This window comes from Miscanthus floridulus, chromosome 7 (genome assembly GCF_019320115.1).
Source record: "Miscanthus floridulus cultivar M001 chromosome 7, ASM1932011v1, whole genome shotgun sequence".
NCBI classification, from domain to species: Eukaryota; Viridiplantae; Streptophyta; class Magnoliopsida; order Poales; family Poaceae; genus Miscanthus; species Miscanthus floridulus.
Genome location: NC_089586.1, coordinates 130137537 through 130155638, shown reverse-complemented (window position 1 = coordinate 130155638; position 18102 = coordinate 130137537). Strand labels below are relative to the sequence as shown.

The window sequence follows — 18102 nt, the reverse complement described above, 5'->3', positions numbered from 1 at the left end:
ACCAATCCTACCATCAAAAATACAATTCCCATCCATAAACCTTGGGCGAGCGCAAACACACAAGAACATGAGCCTAGGGATATAGTTCTTATTCTTACAAGTCCGATGGGGATCATCTTCTTCGGGTAGCAAATAATAATTTTTAGATTTTTGAGATAGGTAAAACCATTTCTCATCAATGAACACAAAGTCAAACAACTCCTTGAACCTTGGATCATCAAGCAATTCCCTATTAACCATGTCAACACACCACTGTAACCTAGACCTCTTGTTAGCTTGAGTGAGATATGGTTTGATGCTACTAGAGTGGTGTCTAATCAGTCCTTTTTTCAAATACCTTTGAATCCTCCATTTGCTCAAGTTTAGTTTGGCGCACACATCCTCTATAGTCATTCTTTCCTTTAGAGGAATGTTTCTCAATGCTTCTAAGTCAACAGGGATTGCTTTACGGCCAACTCTACCCTTCTTTAGACTATCAACCACAACCGGAATAGAGTTTCTAAGTTGTGTTTTACCTCGGTTCCAAACACGCTGAACTGACCGAATGTGAAGGTCAAATTGAGCAGCAACATATGCAGTATCTTTCTTGTGTAGTATACCATCGTTGCTTCTACCCAACAAAGTTTGATAAACTCGTTTTCGGAGATCTTCTATCATTTCTTTCCTTCGGTGGGGTACTCCATGAACTTGTTCTTCCACGTTGGGGTTCTGGACAGCGTGTTCTGTTACAAGAAAAAAGAATCACGTGCATAGTTATAATTAGTCACGGCATGTTCTAGCTTCATATGCAAAAAAGAAGCACGGCATGTTCTATTTATACTCATTCATGCAATACTTATTCACGGCATGTTTCTAATTATAGGGAAAAAAAACAAACACATTCATGGAATACTTATTCACGGCATGTTCTAATTATAGGGAAAAAAAACAAACACTTCCATGGAGTACTATTGTTCGAATCTGCAGCCCCTCTCATCAAGCGCTAGGTTTGTTCAAATTTTCTACTTCACAGATAACTGCGTCCCATCTCGAACCCCCAGCACCCTTTAGGCTTCATTTGCACATATTTTGTTACTTTTTTCTTGGAAGCAAAAGCGTCATTCTCTAATATCTGTATCTGTAGACATTATCACTCTATCACTGTTTCTCAGCTACCTGATACCCTGCTATAGTGCCTATTCTTTTCAGGTTGTATTCTTATAGAGATGTTGTGCATGTGCACTTCAGCTATAGGTATTCATTGCCAAACTGTCCACATGTTGCTTGTTAGATATTCATTGCAGTACTATATTGCACTGTTCCCTTCTTGTTGGTTGCTTTCTTCAGAAACAAATTAGTACTGGATGGTTTACACTATTCTTTGTACTTACCTAAATCTATTACATGAATATTTTAGGGATGCTTCTACTTAAATTTGGCACACATGTTCATACAAAACTGTGGTAAAAAAAAGGCTTCCAGGTATGTACCATTGATCATGTTTCAGTTTAGAGAAAAAAAAAGTGTTCTACTTGCTATTAGATATTAACCTACATTGCTACCTGCGTCATTCAGCCAATTCAGGTCATCTTCGATGGCGTCAATTCGATATTCCATTGCAATGTGACATAATGAGGTCTGAGTTTCAGCCATGCTCATTTTTTTTTACCTATGGTAACACGTCACATATCCTCCTTCGCTTTAATTTAAATTACTGCTATTGGTTCACAGACCACTAGCTACATGGTATATAGGTGCCCCAAGACCAAAAAAAAAGGTATTTGGTCCTTACTGTTGGTTTTATTTCCATACCTCTGTAGAAAAATGTCTGGTACAATATATTTTTTAATTTTCGTTTATCAAGTTTTCGCTTGGTGTAGACCACAATATATGATTCAGTTTGTCTTCAAAAATGCTGCACACTTTACTTGGCGACTATATCGTTCATGTGCATGTGCGAGCCGAATTGTAGAATGAAAAACTATTTCAGGTATATACTAATTTATATTTTGCTGTAATTCTTAGGCCATTAAAAAATAATCATAATTTGGATATATTTGGATCACAATCTGTGGCCCAGCTAGCTGTTGGGACCAACACCGGTGTGCCATGGGTAATGTGCAAGCACGATGAAGCCCCAGATCCTGTAATATGATCGGTTGTGCGCTACTCCTGCACCTCCAACGGTGGTCTCACTGCCTGGTGTCAAATACCTGAATTTGTTATGTGCGGCTTAATTGTTTTTAGTTCTTACTTTCTGTGAACTGATCATTGCAGATCGACACCTGCAACACCTTCTACTGCGACTACTTCACACCAAACTAGAGGCACAGATTGACGCGCCGCAATCACAGAAAACCATCAACACACACCGTCACCTGCTTGGCCTCCACGAGCCACAGCCCAGAAAAGGTCAGCTTCACAAATTCTAATGGACCTGATCACCTGTTCCTATAAAGCTACGAAGGATTCCAGTCCGCCCCAACGAAAGGTCCTGTGAAAAAACAGTTGTTCCTAAGCCCGTAGTTTCTATATTAGGCAGCCTATCATAGCTTCAGTTACAATTACTTAACTACGGGTGTGTAATTCAGAAAGAAGAAAAAAACTTGCCTGTTCGTTTGTGTCGTGTCTGAAAACTGCAAACGAGTTACTGATGTACTATGCAGGAAACTGAATGTGCATCGGTTGGCTTTTCTACCTTATTACACCACGTGTTAGCCCGTTCGCTTCGCTGAAAAAAAACTAAAAAACTGTTCCGACTGATTTGTTGTGAGAGAAAAATATTGATCCAGCTAAAAAAAATAAGCTAAAAAATACAAATTATAAAAGAAACGGGCGGGGTCATTTTCTCTGTATTTGAAATTTCACGTAGCACCGCACGTGCGCGCGCCCTCCACTAGTCTATATCTAAAATCAGTGGGCTCAGATGTTGTGCATTGATCTCACACATATAATACTCTATATCAGTGGGCGGATAAATACAAGCAGCAAGAAAAACAATTATGTATCCATTGAAACAAAGCATTTTTTAAAAAAGAAAGAAAGAAAGAAAATCCTGTTCATTGTGCATTGCAAACATGCAACCAGAATACGACTGCACGAGAATGCTCACACCATCACCTTGCAATTGGGCCTGTACACAGTACACCTGTATGACATGTCAGCACAATTACACCTGTATGACATGTCAGCACAATTATCCTCTTTTCTGAAAAGACACATCCTTCCTAAGAGACACCATCATTCTTTCTCCATTCGTCGTGAATCAAAATTTGCAATTAGGAGGCACGCATTACAACAGTCCGATTACACCAGTGCATCATTCAAGCCGATCAAACACACTGCAGCAACTAGCAACAAGACGCGACTTCCCAACCAACCGCCAGATGCCAATCGCAGCGAGTTCCAATTAAAAACAGCGAATGTTAAAAGGTTACATATGATACGGCGTAAACAAAAATAAAACAGGTGGCCACCTTTTCAGCCAATGTTCTATTCTTCTTTCTTGTTTCTGAGCTACACAAACAGCCTATCAGGATAAATACAACCCATCAACAAACTCACTGCTCTTGGACAGCTGAACCGCGACAGGCAACCAGCTAATTACTACTCTTCCTTATTGGCCTGAGTATGAGTACACAACACAATCGCCCACGACACCCAAGCTCACCCCCATTTTATGCCTCAGCCGGAGAAATATCACTTGCCCGGGAAAAAAAAGCTACCTAGATGCATCATAATTGTTGTTATTGTTATTTCCACACCTTGACAGAATTGTCATGGCTCGCAGAAGCTACCATCCCTGTGACTGGTGACTGCGCCAGCGCCGCGATTAGACCTTCATGAGCTTGTACTGTTAGGCTCTGGTTCTTCACCATGTTCCAAACCTCGAGAGACTGCATCATCAGCATTTTAATGAGAAACTTCCAAAAAAATTACAGATCCAGTCCCTTGAGAAGGTAAAGTACTATTGCTAACAGAACTTGACACCAAGGGCACACTAATAAGCTCCTAATTGCATCTCTTTCTTTAATAGTTCCCTCTGAATATCTCGTTTTAACTCCATTATTTAGTAAGTGTATCAGGTTCTAAGTTTTCTAGGCAATTTAACCTCATCCGTTCAAGTTTTAGTGTTTTACCCTTCATCAATTCTATCATTAACTAACTTCCTTTAGCATCTCTCATTTCCCAACTGCACTTTATATACAGGATTAAATTAACTTTCTGCAGGATGGACCTTTCACCTATCACCTTAATTCCTGTGCCCCATTCTAAAACACCACACACATTTGTGGTGAGGGAGTAGGAATAAGCTGCTTTCCAATATCAAGTGTATTGGATTATGTATATTCTTGTCAATAAAGTTGAGGCAAAAATGACCAAGACATCTTAGGATAGACAAGTTTTGGTACCAAAATACAGCATCATACACTTCCTCGTAAAAGTTGTTTGATGGAAATACATTCAATAGACAAGCCATAGTTACCTGGTAGCCTCCAATAACCAAGAGATCGGAATAGCTCGGGTGGAACACGCAAGAATGGAACTTGTTTCCATTGGAGCTAAGCTCATGAATGCACTCCCCTGATGATATTGACCAAACCTTAACTAGGTCCTGACTTACAGATGCAATATATTCCCCATTGTTGTCCCAGCACACTGACTGCACATCAGTGTTATGGCCCTGAGATTACAAATCAAGTACTTCAGGTTCACGTCTATTAAAAACACTACTAGTATGTCCAGAAAAAAAGAGCTTCACTACTCCAACACGCCGAAGAAGAAAAAAGTGCATGTCGCGCAGTTATAACTTATAACTGCAGTATGCCGAGGAATTTGAGATGTGCGCATGTGCAGGGTGCAAGTGAAGGAAATGTAGCAAGGGGACTTTTCAAACAAAAATAGAGGATATGCTGGTATTCAAGGACAGAACCTGTAGCGTGTATTTTTTCCCATGCGTCTCAATATCAAATATGGAAACCACGTTTTCAGCAGCTGCGGCTAAAAACTGTCCAACATGAGGTTGAAACCGAACTTGGGCACTACCACCCTGTACAAAGAAGGCAGAATTGGACAAAAGTACGAGTTACTAAGTCCGTAGACTCTTTTTGCACACACATTCATGAAACTTCAAAGAGTAGAAGGAATATAAGCAACCTTTATGGCACGCAAACATGTAGGTTGGCTCACATTCCAGTACCGGATTTCACCGCTGGTGTCACAAGAGCACAGAAGGTCTGTTTTCTTTGGATGAAAATCTAATGATGTGACCTGGCCGTTGTGCCCAGTGAACGTATGCAGAGAGAATCCAGGCTGCAAAACATGTAAGCATAAGAAATGCTGTAATACAAGTGCATAGAAAAAAGCTGAGGTTAAGGTTCAAGTTTAGTAACACAGATGGCACAGTTCACCCAATACATTGATGCGTTTAACTAGGATTTTCATAGTATAACACAATTTGCAGATCAAGACACAAAAGGAAAAAATATACTATTTACATGCCAATTCAATCATGTCATAGTTGGGCCTTGCTACATTTTGAGACATGGTGACAATATGGACAAGTATAACTAGATTTGCAGCCATGAATACTAAAAGGAAACACTCGATATCTTAATAGCGTGCAGGTGCAGTAGTGAAGTTGCAATAGGATAATGGTGACATTACTATAGGAGGGATAATAGCATATATCTACAATCCCTATAATGGACAAGCAAACATAACTTACATCGGCAGCATTCCATAGTTTAATAGTTCTATCAAAGGAAGATGTTGCCAGCTGACTAGAGTTAGGCCTGAAACGAACATCAGTGATAATAAGGCCATGCTCTTCTGGCGTATACTGTGTCTGGAAATTTTCCATGTTCCAAAGTACAGCCTACAACAAATGAACAAAAATATAGTACGTCAGTCTCAGAAATATCAGAGGCTCCATAAAACGTGCCACTTGGAACAAAAATCATAATGTAAGACAGTTTTTTCATACCTTCTTTTCATGTCCTGCACTAGCCAAAATCTTGCCGTCTGAAGAGAAGTGGCAGCAAACAATTTTGTTGTTGCTTGTGCGCCAACAGTTCACTTCACTGAAAGTAAAACCTAGAAACAAATGGACACGTCATTTGATGTTTGAATTTTGTTAGGAAAGAAACATAAAAAATATTACCTTTCGAAGTGGCTGGGTTAGGCTCTGCAGGACTTCTTTTGAGTGCCGCAAAAATATCCCGGGGATCTCCATCATCATTGGATAAGAAGGATTCAACATTATCATCCAAAGAGCCCACATCACCAAATTGCTCAAGGTCATCCTGTCACATACAACAATTGTATTACCCATCTATGTAGCATATAATAATCACTATATACTTTAAATGGAGAGTAAAGCTGTAACCATTTGATTTGAAGAGGAGGCAAGTCCAGTTCCATCCGCACCATAGATCATTAAGTTCTTTGGAACGTGGCACATATTACCACCCATTCCAAGTCCATCCCCAGGCGTATGTGTGGATGGTGTAGATGGTGGGGAGTTGGCAGGACCCACAGTGTTTCCTGTACCAGTACTATTTGCTGGTCCTGAAGAAGTAGGCTGCTTTCTTTTTCTATTGTTCTGGAAATAACAAATAATTACAGAACAAGGAGGTATAAGGTCAATGGCAAGCATATCGGTTCTTAAGAACAAATTCGTAGTAACTCATGCAGTGAAATAAAGAAAAGGGTAAATAGCCGACTATTCAGCTTTAGTTGCCAGGGATCATATAGTATGCACCAACCAAACAACAACAACAACAAAGCCTTTTAGTCCCAAGCAAGTTGGGAGTAGGCTAGAGTTGAAACCCAACATGAGCCCCTAGTCACGGTTCAGGCAATGCACCAACCAAAGAAAACAAATTCTTTCTTACAGGTTTACAGTATGCAAATTTACATATCATAATTTCAAATTTGGTCTCCAATGTACGAAAAAGACAAGTTATGTCAACTTATTTGGACAAAAAGACCTCAAATATATGCAAAGGCAGAAAATATTGCAAATAACATGTGGCATATGATGTTCTAACAGTAAGCTAATTTTAACTTTCAAAGCCATGGAGTTCATCGCAGAGCAGAAACAGGGGGCAGGGCATTCCAAACAACACCCCAGCTGATCGCACCAACTTTTATCATATTGTACTATATTAGAATACGATGAATATATGCATGATAATGTAATCACGGAATTTTTTTATCATTAATTCGCCGAGGGCTTTAACCCCATTGTCACTGATTTATAGTTTCATCACTGGCAGGATTTGCGTAATTGCAATAATTTAGCATCCAAACTTCATATTCCATTGAATCTGATGCCACCAGCACTGTTCTTTACACATCACTGTGTGACATTCCCTTTTGGCATCATTTTTTCAAGAAAACTATTGCTTCCTCCATGAAAGATCTCATGTCATTTCAGCATCTTAATAAGAACCCTTCCTAAGATGTGCACATCACCATCCATCATCTAGTTTTCTTCTAAGGCTTCCTCAGATAAACATATCAGTCCCACTGTGCACTCTATAATTTATATTTAAGTAACTTTAATTTGTTGATAGAAGAGCAACAATAGATGCATAACGACACACTATTGTTGGGCAAATTTAAAGATTCAGATCAACAGGGGAAAGCCCATAGTTCAAGAATAGAACAGGAAACGATAGGTTTGGCATACTTTCAGTACCTGCTGCATTTGTTGTTGCTGGCTCTGTTGCTGCTGCTGGTTCTGCTGCTGCTGTTGAAGCTGTTCCTGGGGTTGCTGTGAAGATGTCTGCTGCATCTGAATAGTTTTCAGATATAGTAAGATACTAACAAACTAGAGCCAGAGAATGTACAAACTTAAGAGAAACTCTAAGCAACAGAAGGACACATCTACAGCAATCCAACCTTCATGAGACACTCTTGATCTGGTCTGACTTTGGGTGAACTGGATTGCATAGGGGAACTAATACACCCATCAGTTCCTGCAGGTTGACCATCTTTACCATTCAACCCACCCCTGGTCAACGCTGTAAGTCTGCGGGGATCAATATCCCCATAATTAGTTGAGTTGCCAAGGTTCCCTTGTGCTTGGGCCTGTGCTAAGTATTGTTGCTGCTGCTGTGGGGACATAAGTTGGAACTGTGACTGTGTTGAAAGAAACGGCTTCTGCATTTGAGCACCCAAATTCGGCCTTAATTGATCAATTCCCTGTAAGATGGTAGCATGGATATTCATAGGTGGTCAGGTTCCAAAACAAAATATGAGCTCACAAGGTAACATTTTTTTCGCAGCTTACAGTTAATGGCCAGCCCTTCAATGGTAAACCGCTCACACCTTGGTTCAGTCCTGTTCAAAATATGAGGTATTAAAAAGAAGGAAACAGAAAGAATGTGATGTTCTTGAAATGAATCAGTCACATCATAAACCTGATTAACCAAAAGAAGAACCACTGTAGCGAGCTATCCATTACTTGCCCATATATCCATCTGTTACAACATAGCACTGGTATGGCACAATCTATGCCATCAAAAGTTAATACAACAACAACAACAAAGACTTACTCCCAACTCCCCATTAAGTTGGGGCTAGGGATGAAACCTAACAAAAGACAGAAAAGAGGATAACAACAACAACAACAACAACAACAACAACAACATAGCCTTTCGGTCCCAAGCAAGTTGGGGTAGGCCTAGAGTTGAAACCCACCAAGAGCCCCAAGTCACGGTTCAGGCACTTCAATAGCTGCTTTCCAAGTACTCCTATTCAAACAAAGATCTCTAGTATATCCCAAGCTTTCAAATCTCTTTCTATTGCCTCCCCCCCATGTCAATTTCGGTCTTCCTCTACCTCTCCTCATATTATTAGCTTGGCTTAGGACTCCACAATACACTGGTGCCTCTGGAGGTCTCCTTTGGACATGGACCAAACCACCTCAACCGATGTTGGACAAGCTTTTCTTCAATTGATGCTACCTCTAGGCGATCACGTATATCATCGTTCCGAACTCGGTCCTATTCTTGTGTGACCGCAAATCCATCACAACATACGCATTTCTGCAACACTCAGTTGTTGAACATGTCGAATCTTTGTAGGCCAACATTCTGCTCCATACAACATAGCCGGTCTAATCGCCGTTCTATAGAACTTGCCTTTTAGCTTTTGTGGTACCCTTTTGTCACAGAGAATGCCAGAAGCTTGTCGCCACTTGATCCACCCTGCTTTGATTCTATGGCTAACGTCCGCATCAATATCTCTATCCCTCTGTAGCATCGATCCCAGATACCAAAAGGTATCCTTCGTAGGCACTACTTGACCTTCCAAACTCACATCTCCCTCCTCCTGTACAACTCCGCCAAAGTCGCATCTCATGTATTCGGTTTTAGTTCTGCTCAATCTAAAACCTTTAGAGCTCAAGGGTCTGCCGCCATAACTCTAGTTTCCTATTTACTCCCACCTGGCTTTCGTCCACTAACACTACATCATCAGCGAATCAACCCAGAAAAGAGGATAAAACGCTAAAAAAACAATGTATCAACAACAGCAAGGATAAGTGTATTCTGCAAAGCCAAGCCACAGAGATATCAGATTATTGTCCTCTGTTGCTGGGGCTTAGAGAAGTGATACAAGGCAAGAGAAAGTTTCACTTCGACAGTTTTTGGTCTAAACTTGATGGGTTTCATGAAACTGTGCAGAACTAACTCGTGGTCAGCACCGGTGCAAGCCACCTGTCCGCTCGAAGCGCATATTGGTCAAGCTCAAAAGGCTAGCACGGGCGCTCCAATCTTGGAGCCACAAGCAGGTCGGCCATATCAACTCTCAGCTTGGATTCGCCCGGGAAATTGTACACCTGTTAGAGATCGCACAAGATCATCGCTCCCTTAATCAGGAGGAAGATTGGTTGAGGCGCGAAGCCAAGCGGCATTGCCTAGTCCTTGCTTCGCTTGAGCGAACGGTTGCACGTCTCTGCTCGCGAATCAGGTTCCTTAAAGATGGTGACGCTCACACGGCATATTCCATAAACATGCTGGGTTTCGGAAACACAAGAATTTTATACCAAAACTCATGGATGGTGATCAGGTTGTGACCAGTCAAGAAGGAAAGGAAGAATTACTATTTAATTATTTTGATGGCCTCCTCGGTACAGCCCTGCCGCAGTACAACCACTCTTGATCTCTCTTTCTTCCATAGAGAAGGCACTGATCTCTCAGCCTTAGATGTCACTTTCACGGAAGAAGTTTGGGACACCATCAAAGCTTTGCCGGCAGATCGTGCACCTGGTCCAGACAGGTTTACAGGAAGATTCTACAAAGCATGCTGGCAGATCATCAAATCAGACTTCATGGCCGCCATCATCACGTTACAGCATGGAGATGACAGAAAATTATGGCTACTGAACTCAGCTTATCTCACCTTAATTGCAAAGGAGGAGGAGGCCCTCACAGCCAAGGACTTCCGACCAATCAGTTTAGTCCATAGCTTTGCTAAGCTAGTGACCAAGATAATGGCTACCGGTTGGCCCCTTTCTTGGTTTCTTTGGTGTCTTCCAATCAGAGCGCGTTGTCCGTGGTCGCTGCATTCATGACAACTACATTCTAGTACAGCAAAACATCAAGCTGCTCCATAAACAAAAGGTACCAAGTCTATTCTTAAAGCTCGACATATCGAAAGCATTCGACTCGGTATCTTGGGCATTTCTGATGGAGGTTCTTGCACACTTGGGTTTTGGTCCAATATATGGCAAAATCTCATCTCTAATCTGCTGCGCATTGCATACACGTAGATTTTAGTAAATGGCCAACCTGGGGAGGAATTAAGGCACCAACGTGGGCTAAGATAAGGGGATCCCCTTTCTCCCATGCTTTTTATCTTGGTTATGGATGTCTTGAATAGCTTGTTTACCAAGGCAGGAGAAATTGGATTGCTGCAGCCACTTGCTCGACACAACGCGAGCCAAACCATCTCATTGTATGCTGACGATGTGGCGCTTTTTATCAAACCAGCAGAGGTTGAAATGAGTTTGACTATGGAGATACTTAGCAAATTTGGGGAAGCTTCGGGTCTCCAAACTAATCTTCAGAAAAGTTGTGCTATTCCCATTAGATGCGAGCAGCCGGTGGTGGACAACATCAGTACGTATATGCCTTGTACACCAGCTCAGTTCCCTTGTACATACTTGGGTCTGCCAATTTCGGATAGGAAGTTGAGAAAGACCGACTTGCTTCCTTGGATAGAGAAGATTGGGGATAGGTTGCCAGGATGGCAAGCAACACTCATGAACACAGCTGGCAGGATTACTTGGGTTCGTTTTGTGTTGTCTGCAATTCCTATCTATGTGCTCATTGCCATCGAAGTGCCCAAATGGTTTATCAAGGCAGTGGACAAGCTTCGAAGAGCATACTTATGGAAAGGTCGCAAGCAGATCAATGGCGGAAGTTGTCTGGTAGCTTGGGAAAAGGTTCAGCGGCCACTTGACCTTGGGTGTCCTTAATCTTCGAGTACATGAGCTGGGCACTACAAATGTGCTGGCTGTGGTTCACAAAGACAGATCCTGGGCAGGACTTGAAATCCTGGTTCATCCCAATGCGGTGGCACTCTTTTCTATTGCCCTGATCTCTCATGTGGGCAATAGAAACAGTACCTTTTTCTGGACAGACAGGTGGCTTTTTGGATGCTGCATCAGGGACATTGCACCTAGTGTGTTCTCTGCAGTGCCTCGGAAATTTTTGAAACGGTCGGTGACTGAAGCTTTTCAAGAACAACGTTGGCCAAGGGATGTAGAAGGAGGTCTGTCGGTGATTGGACTGTTTGAGTATTTTCAGTTGTGGAACATCATACAAGATTTCTTGCTGACCACAACTGAAGACCACACAGTTGGAGATTTGAGAGCTCGGGATTTTTCTCATCCAGATCAGCATATCGGGCTTTCTTTAATGGGTCGATCGCCTTTGAGCCATGGCGACGCATCTGGAAATCTTGGGTCCTGGCCAAGTGTAAAGTTTTTATCTGGTTGGCAGTTCGAAACAGATGTTGGACAGCTGATCGATTGGCCAAACGAAATCTGCCGCATCCGAGTCTTTGCCCATTGTGTGATCAAGCCGAAGAAACCATTCAGCACCTATTAACATCCTGTGTCTTCGCACGCGAGTTCTGGTTCAGAATTCTGTCACCAGTAGGTTTCCATAGGTACGTGCCAGACAACAGGGACCAAGAGTTCACAGGCACGTCGAGAAAAGCAGCTAAGCGAGTATCCAAAGAAAAGAAGAAAGGTTTCAACACTTTGATCATCCTGGGGGCGTAGCTGCTCTGGAAACACAGGAATGCTTGTGTATTCGAAGGAGCCAGCCCGAGCATGAATGGTTTGCTTCGCTCCTTTGATGATGAGCACCATCTATGGCATCTCGCAGGGGCACGGAAACTTGGTGCTTTAGGTCAGGAAGTGGCGACAAGCTAGCTGCTGTCGATAGTTTGTGTGTTGTGGGTCAGGTCCTACCGTGTGTTTGTGTTTTAGTGACCTAGGCCTTGTTGTAACTCAGCACCCCCACAGCTCGGGCCAGAGTGGGGGGAGGCTTTTTGTATGTGTCCGTTTTTTCCTCTCTTAATGCAATGATATGCAGCTCTCCTGCGTATTTGAGAAGGAAAAAAAAAGCTAGAGGGGCATAGTCCAGGAATGTGGATTGCTGAGTTACAAACACTTGTCAGGATCCTATTACAGTGTAAGAATGACAGGACAACAGGACTGTAGTTCAATGAGAAATGCAACCAACTTTGCAATATAAATTTGCAAAAGAAAAAGAAAAAAAAGAAAACTAATATTATTTTAGAACTGTAAAAAAGTTGTGTTTCTTGCATCCACAAAGCAATTAAACTTTTACCATCGATACAAAATTTATATATTGAGACTGAACATTTCAAAATGATGAGTGAGATTTATCTCCAACAGCAACTACATAATATTACAGTTTTGTTGTACTTTCTAATTATATTAGGATAGAAACTATCGCTCAAAGCTACACTTGGGGGACCAAGACAATGTTCATAACCAACTTGTTTCATCATTTGCAACTAGAGGGAGTATGTATCCGCAGGCAGCAGCAGTAAAGGACAGGTGTTCTAAAGAAGTGCCTTTATAGTGAGTGCTAGTTTGGCAACACAGGAGGAACTCACAAGAAACAAGGGAAAGGGCGCACCTGCACCACTCAATCCAGGTTTAGGCTGAATTATTCCCTGTCCATACAACGATGATGGATCCATGGGTAAAGATCTCTGGGGTACTCCCATGTTACCTTCACTCTTAATATCCTGTTAGAAGTTAGAACATTCAGGTTATCAGTGCATACATTTAGTGAACTAGTGTAAGAAATTGCAGAGTGGATAGACACATGGTGGAACCAATAACCTACAATCGTTTGCTGATTCCGAGCCTGGATTTGCTGCAGAGTTGTAGACACATTTCCAGGAGTCCCTGGAACTAATTGCCTAATTCCACAAAAACAATAAGTTCAGTGAGTACCGCAAATGTTTCAGTTCTAACCATCTTTCTTTTTCCTTTTATAGAAGTGTTTAAGAGAAAAATGGGGGTTGGTGGAGCACCCTGCATGGTTTGTTGCTGACTTGAGAAGAGCCATTCTACTAGCTTCAATGAGTTGTGATCCCTCTGACTCCATTGAATGTGGGTGCTTCAAGCGCTCTTCATACATCTTGGCAGCTAAGACACTAGCTGTTGGCCCCAAAATGCCATCAGAGTTTAAAGCATTTATTGGACCATTAAGTGAAGGATGATTCGCATTAGTTCGCTGAAGTTGAGCATGTCTTTGCTGCATGAGTTGCAATTGTTGCATCTTCATCTGCTGCTGGTGCTCTCTTGCTTTTATTTGCTGTGCCTATCTCCAACAGAACAGAGATTCACACTCGGTGAGATTAAGAAAAACAAGAGGTGCATTGTAAATTAAGAAATCCCAAGCTACCTCTAGGTATGCCACTGCAACTTCAGAATGCTTTTCATTTGTCCTTGCGATGAATATATCCCAAAAGACAGACCACCACTCAAAGAGAAACCCTCCAGGAGCATCAATTGCTGCATCACAATTCACAAGTCAAGCTCATACTTATGATGGATCCCCTGGGCAAACAAACTAATGGAGGGAAATAGTTAAAAAAAATATATCACACGGATGCATGTGATCTTGGAATGGATAGGCATCTGTCACATATATCATCGTTTCATACTCAGTCCTTCACTCCTTACCATGGTTTGAGATCTTTACAAGATAGCATCTTTTAGATACTAGGAATGAAGATTCTAAACTCCTAATGTAACAGCAGTTGTACCAATTACCCTTTTCTAATATCCTGTCTTTCGTAAGCAAGAAGTCTATCTGGGACTTAAGTGGCTATGGTACATTGGTACTTTTTTCTCGAACAGGAAGGAGAGCTATGTATTATTATATTAAGAAAAATGGTACATTGGTACTATTTCGATAAATATTTCATAAGGATATTTACAACAATTTCGAAACTGGACCTACCCTATTTGCTGACATTTTAGTCCTACCACGCATCTGAACAATATGCAAATTATATTGGTACTACTTGTTTGCTCAATGCATGTGGGCCCCTGAACATGAGGTCCGCACTTCCGATGATAACCACACTGAATCAATTATTACTTATCAAATCATAATCCATTACACAGAACAGTGGTTTCTACTGCATACTTGCATAGAAGTTACGGGGATCCAATTTTGCTACACAGCTGCAGTTTTGTTTATCAGCGATGAGTTTCGCAGTTGCGCTACAAGTGTGTCACCCAGTTACATAAAAAGATAAAAAAAAATCAAAATCTATGCTTTTATAGATAAATTAGCATGTGGAAGCCTAATATTATTAATTTCTAATTTTGGCATGTGTGATTGTGTTGTAAAGTAAAATCCCTATATATACGGATGAAAACGGGACGGATATTTCCTGATATCCATCCATCCACAAAAAGGGCGTACCCAGTGCAGAGAGCTCCCGCTCTGTGCGGGGTCTGGGGACGGGTGTTAGTGGCAAGCCTTACCCTCGCCTGTGCAATGCGAGGAGACCGCGACTCGAACCTAGGACCTTCCGGTCACAGGCAGTTTGACTCTACCGCTTGCACCATGCCCGCCCTTCTGATATCCATCCATCCACAACGGGTTCAAATACTAAATGGATAATCCGTATATGAATCCGGCCATTTCATATCTGTACCGTATCTGAATCTGATACTCAAAGTAAGATTTTGGATATGTGGGATGGGTGTCAATATTCGACCAATGTTTTCAAGGCGGTAAGGCGAGGCGTGGCGACCGACTACCGCCTTACGCTTAAGCGACTAAGGCGTGAGGCGAGGCGACGCCTTAACATCTTAAGGGAATCTTTAAAAAGCAGCTTAGAGTGGTAGATAATGAAGAAAAACGAAAAGGAAAAAGGAAAAGAAAGGAGAAGGGGCAAGAAGTAGTCAGGCCCAGCCCACCAGGCGGCCCATATACCCCTCACCTTTGACCTTCCTGCTTCATCTCTCGAACTCCCAATCCTCTCTCCAACGCCGCCGCATCTCCCTCTCCCGTTCTCCACTACCGCTCCACCTCCGCCCCTCTCTGTCTCTTGCTTCCCTCTCTCCTCCAGATGTTTCAGGTCAGCGCCGATCAGGGGAACATGGCCGCAGCCCACACAGGCGGCCGCACGACTCGGCGGTGGGCGGGCAACAACTTCTCCAGTCAGCGCGGGAGAACGCGTCCGCACGGGCGAGCTGCGGCTTCTGGTTCCCCTCCCGCTCTCCTGCTGGTGAATCTCCCGCGCGCCAACTCTCTCTCTCTCTCCCTCTGGCGCGCTCTGTTTCTCCCGCGCACCCCTTCTCTCTTAGTTTTCCCCGCATTTCCAATCCTTCTCACGTGTTTTCCCGCCGCCCAGAACAGAGGCCTCCCCGTAAGGCGAGTCGTCTGCTGTGGCGTCCCACGTGGAGTGCCTTGGCGATTAAGCGACGACAAAGCGACGCCTTGAAAACATTGTATTCGACGCTATCCGTATCCAACTCCAAATCCCAAAAAGAAACTATCCGTATTTGTATCCATATACGTAATAACCATTCGTATCCGGTCCAGTTTCATCCCTAGTACGAAGGCTCCAAGTAGCTTTCCCAAAACCATATCAAGAACAAGCAATGATAGTAGTAATCCAGCTAGTTTCAACATCAGGCAAAGCTTTGACACTTGAGAAAAGCATAACATGTTGAGATAATTCAATTGAATAGCATTAGCAAATAGCAGCAGCATTTAGCTAAATCGCCACTAATAGCTTAGTAGTGAGTAGGGGCTATACAGATGCATCATGTTTGTTATATGAATGCTACTCATGCAGCTTCTGCTATGCACACATCTACAATCCATCAATACGATAACACCACCCACTTCACAAGTACTAACGTGAGCTATTATCTAAATAAATATACCTTAAACAAGCAAGCTAGACAAAGAATAGTAGCATATATAAAGTGCACTATTGCATTTGGAGTTCTAAATTTATTACATTCTCACTGAAGCACCTGTCGACAACACGACAAAAATTTTGTAAGATCACGGGTAGCATCAATTCCCGCTTCCACCAAATTCATGTGCATTAGCATGCATAAACGTAATGGCACACCGTCAATCCTCTAAACAATGGCAGCTAACGACAACCATTATCTGCCTATATAGGGAAGCAAAACCCCGCAGTTTCCCGCGAAAAGTTATGAACCCATCTCAAACTGGCTCCTCTTCAATCCTCACACCCACCATATAACTTCAGAACTTCTCTGTCTAAATTGTCACAAAGCTCTCCATACCCCTTTGAATTGACATTACCTACACACCCGTTTGGCTGAAAACCAAACTGTAGATCAGTTCAGATTCCAATCCTCTGCCCTACTTCAGCCACACATAAAAAAATCAATGGAGTATTCCATACTGAAAATTCATATCAGAGCTGAAAAACACTGCCCACTCTATCTAGTTGAAAATTCGAATTCACACCCGAAACCAATAGCTAAACTCTTGTGCACTGTCACGAACAAAACCTAACCCAGCAACAAATGCAAAAGGGCGAAGCAACAGAAGAGGAGGAAACAATTACCGACTGGATCAGCAGCAACCTTTCCCTCAGCCATGAAAGCCTTGGCCGTCGTCTGCAGGTTCCTCTTCAGCAGGTAGTCATAGATATACACGTCGAGCCTGCGCCACAAGCAACGGAATCAAACCAGAGCGAGCGAAGGAGCCAAAAATTCACACGGGGACAACACATCAAAATCGCTCACATCTTATCCGCTTCCCAGTTGCTCTGCGCCATTCTGCGACCGGCGGCGAAGCGGGACGGGACAAAGAGGCAAAACCAGAAGAAATTAGCGGCGGGGCCAGGCGATTCGGTACCAAACTCGAGCGAAAACAAGGGATCAGAGCCCACATTACCGGCTGGGCGTGATCTCGCGGCCGAGGAAGCGGGGTCACAGACGGCCTCGAGAAAATTTCCCGCGACGAGCCGCCGTGCGGGCGGCAAGCGGCGACGGGGTTCCAATGCCCGATCGGGGGTGGCCGCGTCGGCGTTCGCGGCGAGCTCGGCAGCGGAATTTGGCGGTGGGTGGAGCGCGCGCGCGCGCTACGGTGGTGTGAGCTCGCTTCCGCCCGCGCCGCTTCGGAAGAAGCGAAGAGGAGTTACTACTAGTAGTAGAAGAAGATGAGAGAGAAAGAGAGTGAGGAGAGAGAGAGAGAAAGGAATAGGCATAGACAGAGCGAAGGAGAAGAGGCATGGGTGGGGTGCGGGTGTGTGGCTGGCTCGGCAGGGGGAGCCAGGACTCCCGTTCAGGAAGGTTCGGATGACAGGCAGGCGCCGGACAGTTTTGCAGGAGGATCCTCGGTTAAACTATTAATTACTTATTACTGGTACACTATCTCAAGGGATCTCCTCAACCAATTTTAAATTTGAATTGATTATACGATGACTCAACGGAGCTCCTTCAATTAATAGTAAACACCTCTCTTCGTCTCAAAATTAATACAAGTCTCAGATTTTCAGAAGTCAACTAATTTTAAATTTAATTAAATATATTAATATTTATGATATTAA

At 42.9% G+C, this 18102-nt stretch overlaps 1 protein-coding gene and 1 long non-coding RNA gene across 3 annotated transcripts; one reads left to right on the top strand and one right to left on the bottom strand.

Moving 5' to 3' along the window:
• The first annotated feature begins 980 nt into the window (after positions 1-980).
• On the top strand, positions 981-2596 carry LOC136464795 (uncharacterized). The gene is made up of 3 exons (XR_010761277.1): positions 981-1461; positions 1555-2165; positions 2257-2596. It is a non-coding gene; the product is annotated as an uncharacterized lncRNA (long non-coding RNA).
• A 770-nt stretch (positions 2597-3366) lies between these two features.
• On the bottom strand, positions 3367-17769 carry LOC136467979 (transcriptional corepressor LEUNIG_HOMOLOG-like). Of its 2 annotated transcripts, none has more exons than XM_066466828.1 (18): positions 17448-17769; positions 17297-17329; positions 17116-17213; positions 13947-14056; positions 13573-13862; positions 13383-13458; positions 13170-13281; positions 8279-8328; positions 7888-8190; positions 7676-7780; positions 6368-6583; positions 6143-6284; positions 5966-6075; positions 5708-5857; positions 5137-5292; positions 4913-5029; positions 4466-4663; positions 3367-3875 (listed from the first exon to the last, which is right to left on the bottom strand). In XM_066466828.1, exons 2-18 carry the CDS (start codon positions 17326-17328, stop codon positions 3732-3734), a joined length of 2409 nt encoding a protein of 802 aa, XP_066322925.1. In that variant the 5' UTR covers position 17329; positions 17448-17769; the 3' UTR covers positions 3367-3731. The 2 variants fall into 2 exon arrangements, with proteins under 2 accessions (XP_066322925.1, XP_066322926.1); XM_066466829.1 differs by having other exon boundaries at positions 7685-7780; positions 17448-17766.
• Positions 17770-18102: the final 333 nt, after the last annotated feature.